This window comes from Anneissia japonica, unplaced genomic scaffold, assembly GCF_011630105.1.
Source record: "Anneissia japonica isolate Jap-2015-1 unplaced genomic scaffold, ASM1163010v1 scaffold284995_len508010_cov190, whole genome shotgun sequence".
NCBI lineage: Eukaryota > Metazoa > Echinodermata > Crinoidea > Comatulida > Comatulidae > Anneissia > Anneissia japonica.
The window spans coordinates 285,745-290,854 of NW_022730633.1; the positions used below are offsets into that span (position 1 = coordinate 285,745).

General features: G+C 35.2%; 1 protein-coding gene across 1 annotated transcript in view; it reads right to left on the reverse strand.

Moving 5' to 3' along the window:
• Window positions 1-5,110, reverse strand: part of LOC117114974 (A disintegrin and metalloproteinase with thrombospondin motifs 1-like) — a 40,944-nt gene that overhangs the window by 4,527 nt on the left and 31,307 nt on the right. The window contains exons 10-19 of the mRNA XM_033258603.1: window positions 4,704-4,866; window positions 3,922-4,020; window positions 3,646-3,797; window positions 3,133-3,308; window positions 2,282-2,418; window positions 1,933-2,059; window positions 1,645-1,722; window positions 953-1,246; window positions 339-480; window positions 279-295 (exon numbers count right to left, since the gene is read on the reverse strand). Of these exons, the coding sequence (XP_033114494.1) occupies window positions 279-295; window positions 339-480; window positions 953-1,246; window positions 1,645-1,722; window positions 1,933-2,059; window positions 2,282-2,418; window positions 3,133-3,308; window positions 3,646-3,797; window positions 3,922-4,020; window positions 4,704-4,866 (1,385 nt within the window). The remainder of the gene's footprint in view (window positions 1-278; window positions 296-338; window positions 481-952; window positions 1,247-1,644; window positions 1,723-1,932; window positions 2,060-2,281; window positions 2,419-3,132; window positions 3,309-3,645; window positions 3,798-3,921; window positions 4,021-4,703; window positions 4,867-5,110) is intronic.

The following is a 5,110-nucleotide window of genomic DNA, read 5'->3' on the forward strand; positions in this document are numbered from 1 at the left end:
TAAGAAATGTTGTTAAACTTGTTTTGACACAAACGATATGACTAGCCAACTTTATATTGGCAAAAAGAAGAATGAGTCAAGAGTAAAACAGAGCGGATGCGCGCGCGGCATACATTTCTCTGTGGTTTGTGTCAATCATTTAGCTGCGATTGCTGCAAAGCGTGCTCGACGTGTGCATTTACTTGATGACGCGTTACATTAGGCCCCGGCACATGGATGACGCGTTGTATTAGGCCCCGGCACATCGCAAATTGAAGCGAAGGATCAATGTTAGCTACTTCCAAGTAGCCTACGACTTAAAACGCGAGAAATCTTCTCTAAAAAGAGAAATGACTTACCGGTACATAACATGATCTTGTGCACAGTCTTGCAGTTTGCACTTAATAAAGATCGAGTGAGGGCGTGGTTGACCATTACAGTGAGACTCACCAACAACTACATTATCGCTTCTCAAGCATGCTTGAACGTTTGACCTAGTACCTATAGAATCAAAAAAAATATTTTGTTAGTCTATATTATTTCCATGCAGCCAGAACACTCCAAAACATATGGTAAGTTACAAGAAACCGCATTAGTTCTATCATATATAAAATCTGTAATAGAGTTACCTTTATGGTAATCAGATGCACATTTCATACCCACACACGTGGCTGATATTAGTCGATTAGTTTCAGCCGAATAATACGACGGTGACGTTCCCAGCAAATACAAAACGTTATTATAACATTTGCGAACGCTGTGGTTTAAAATAACGTTCGTTACAGCAGCGGTTGTAGTGGTAGTAACAATACGTTATGATTACGTTGTTATTATGCTACAGAAAAACATTATTGAATACCAAACTGCTTTTACACCTTTATTATAAGTTTTAAATATTATTAGTGTTGATGTATGGTTGTTTTTCTGCATCGGTTAATTGCCACGTAAGCTACCAAATAACAAAGGTACCTACCCTCTCCGCACGTTGTTGAACAATCTGACAACTCATCCTTGGTAAACCATCGGTAGGTTGGTTCTGGGCGTACCGGTGGCGCACCATTCGACAGGTAGTACTCCCAAAACACGGACGCAGTGGATTGTCCATACATATACACCTCAATATCAATGATGTCTGATGTCGGTCCAGGAACAAAAATCGACCCTGGATTTGAATCATAGAAAAAGGACTGTGTGCCATACTTGTATTCCATATCGGTAGGGCGGTATGCAGTTCCACCAATCACGTATTGTCCATTTACTTTAACAGCTAAGAAAGAGAGATACATAATACACATAATAATTTGGTTTCCAATCATTTCATAGTTTCTTTGTGCCTAGGGATTGAGACTGATGCTCATATTTGACAACTTCAGTAGCAAATATATTGATAATTAGTATAGTTTGATTATTTGCAAGGGCTTATATTATTTTAACGCAACTACTAATGTTATTATCACCAGAGAATCAACATATATACATATCATGCTTATTTCCACTCTCTGGACTCATGAATATGTTTAAAACTGACCACCATACTATGAGAGTGAAAAAGGAATTTTACCTATTTTCTGCGTTATATTTTTGTCGATTTTTTCCCAATAATTACTTAAATAAATAATCCTCTTTAAAAAGTACATAACATTTCTTAATCTTTTTCAAACTTACCCATATGACTTTGCCTGTTGTTATTATGGATCTTCACGTGTGTGACCAAAGCAGGGATTGTCAGAATCTTCGTGTGGGCTACAAATTAACGTTAATGTCAAACGGTTATAATATAGCGACCTACAATTCAATAGGTCTAATTTATAGAGAAAATGTAAATTATGAAAATAGGAACTATACAAAATCGTATGCCTACAATGAGTTTTGAATTGCTCGTAATCCGAATCTTTTTCAGTATCAATGTATGAGTGATATACCGAAAGTGGTCGGGTTGAATGTTCGACTTACTTGCAATGAACAGTGAAGCCTTACTCACTGTCCCAGAATGCCGTTCACACGATGTGCCATTACCACCACAAACACGACATCGATCGAATTCGATACCCGAGTTTGGCAAACCGTCACACCCAAATTCCTAATTATGATATCAAGTTTAAATTTATTCATTGTAAGAACTAACAAAAACCAAGATAAAAAACGATATTACAATAACTTTAAGCACAATTAACATGTTCTACTGTGACGATTAATTATTGTAGACTTCATTTGAAGAAATATACATCATTCCCTCCACTCTTTTACTTAAATGAAGATATGGAAATAATAGAGGCTATATAACCAATAGTTTACTACTTACAATACACTTTCCTTGGACACAAAACCTGTTGCCAGCAATCTGAGCAATATCACACCGCGTACCGTCAATGAAATGTTTACCGCGTGTCGTCACTGTGTTTATATTTGAAACGCAGGTAAAATCACATAATTTGTCACCTAAAGGATAAATATAACAATATTTTTTAAAGTCATAAAAAACATCCCCCTTGCCTTAGTTAATCTATCATAAACCAGCGAGGCACATTTCTCCACCATTTGTAATTGAAAAAGAATAATCAAATTCATAATTAACAAAAAGTTTTATTTGTGTTCACCACAAAATAAGGCTTTCAAAGTTATTTACTAATTTATATTTTATATCCCATGAAATACTTGCACCTGGATGAAACGTCCGTAAATGCTCGAATAAGCGCCGCTCTCGAACAAACGCCGCACCAAACCTGATTTGTTTAGATATGAGCCGCTCTCTAATAATAGCTTATTTGAGAGTATATATTAACCTATATTTAAAACAGGGTTTTAAATTCAATGTCTACAGTGTTAAAATAAATAAATAAATAACAGAATGAAGACACAAACATTTCTTTATAAACGTTTATTTACGATAACATCTGATAGGCCTACGTCAATTAGGTAATATGCGGACGGGGATGGAAAGCACCACGCCAATATTTCTTTATTAGCGCCGCTCTCGAATAAGCGCCGCACTGAAGCCTCCAAAAAATGTATAAGCGCTCCGGCGTTTATTCGAGCATTTACGGTATGGTATGCCATTTTACAGGTTATATACAATAATATACAGGCTGGGGTATCTAAGCATTGCCGATCAAGAATGATTAGATCTTGAAATAGGAAAGTGGAGATTCTCACCTTGCAATCCAGTTGTGTAGGCTGTCCATTGAAGAGATTGGTTATAAAATAAGTCACTGTTAGTTGAAGCGCACTGATCATTACGGAAATCCTCTTGAGTGCTTGTGCAGGGTTGCGAATTACAGGTTATATATTGCTTATCGGCTCCAACACAATCGGCACCGCCGTAAGCAGGTCTACCAACATACCCAAAAAAAATTATAAACTATAAAAAATGAATTGCTTAACTTTCATATTTCAATAAGTTACAAACTTTCAACTTAAATTTGAGCAAGAAAATTATATGTTCCTTGCCAATTAACAAGTGTTTAAATAATACTATTTCTATAGACATTGCAATACTCTTTCTGGTAGAAATTAAGGAATGTTGTTATAAAAAGTCTGTAATTTTTTTTTTTTTAATTTTGCGATTTAATGAAATTTGATATCTAATGCTTTTGTCTTGAATTAGAAAGTAGAATTTATAATTTATTTTATTGGTTTTAGTGGCAGTATAACTTTATAGTTTCTTACGCTGGGTTGATGCAGTAACGATATTTATATTGAACACCGCCCCCACACGTTCGACTACAACTGCCAAAACTGATGTCAAAATTGCTCCAGCCTCCATCGACAGGTTCATATGCATCGTCTACCGAAAGTACGCATACTCCGTGCTTGCAAACCTGTAATTTGAGTTTTTTAAATATGGTAAAAAGTTGGTTGGCTGGTTGGTTATCAACTACTTTAATGATGAGTTCGTTTCTGAACCGTAAAATAATTAAATATTTTGTCTTGCCCAAATCTTACCTTATAAGCACCGCATGAGGTCCCATCCATTCTGGCAAATCCAGAATCGACACAGACAGAACTATCACCTTCCAGACAAAACAATTTTGCGCATTCATCCTAGGGAGGAATTATTGATACTCGTCTTAACTATCACCAAGTTCGAAAGTCAGATTCCACAAGTAAGTTCAATAAACTATTTAGGCCTACTTTTTTTTTATTTTAAAAGTAAAATCAGCTGCATGCAAGTTTTTCGCTAACCCTTTGGATATCATTGATAAGCGTGTATTCGCAGTCCTGTTATTGGTCAATTTTGATTGCCATTACAAAAGGTCCATTAATCGTGTGCAATAATTTATCGTACAGTGAGTGTCTACGTAACAGAACAATTTTCATTACTTAATGTTTTTGTGTAATTTCATTATTTGTAATTAAGGCCTTTATATTTTTGTAAATGCAATAATTTTAGCCTTTGGCTACTTTTTGTATTAGTTTTATACCTGAATAAAATAAAATACCTAAATAAAATAAAATAAATTTCATTGTACTCAATAAGGATGTTTACATTTTAAACACTATGAATGTGGACATGAAAATATCTCAATCTCAATTATATTTTATTGTGATTGTTCAGAAGAACATAGAAGTTTGTTTTGCTCTCTTGGTAAAACACAGAACAAAAGGCAGAACAAACGGATGCAAAGTGCAAAAAGTAACACAATTTACAGATATAAACACAATATGTATTACACAGTATACAACTTACAGATTAGGCTATTTGAATAATGTATACTTATATTTACTGGAATTGGGGAGTTATGACATGCGGTGTAAGAATTTCCATATATTAACGCGCACTGGGCATCTTCATCATATTTTCTGCCTGGTAAATCATCGGTAACTGCCTGAAACACGCCAGGAGACAAAATACTGGGTTCATCTTTTGTGCAGTCAGAACTAGTATTACTGAAAAAAAATCAAGCGTTGAGATGAATACACGGTATACGGAAAATGTTTTAACGATATTGTACAATGATTAGTGTAAATGTTTCTTTAATTGCAATGCGCAAGACAATAGAAATGGTTAGAAGCAGTATCAGCTGGGTCCTCGATAGTAGAAGCAGCAGTTTGTTTGCTGCCTTCAATTGTAACGTACTGTAGTAGTAGTGGTAGTAGCAGTAGCAGTAGCAGTAGTAGTAGTAGTAGTATG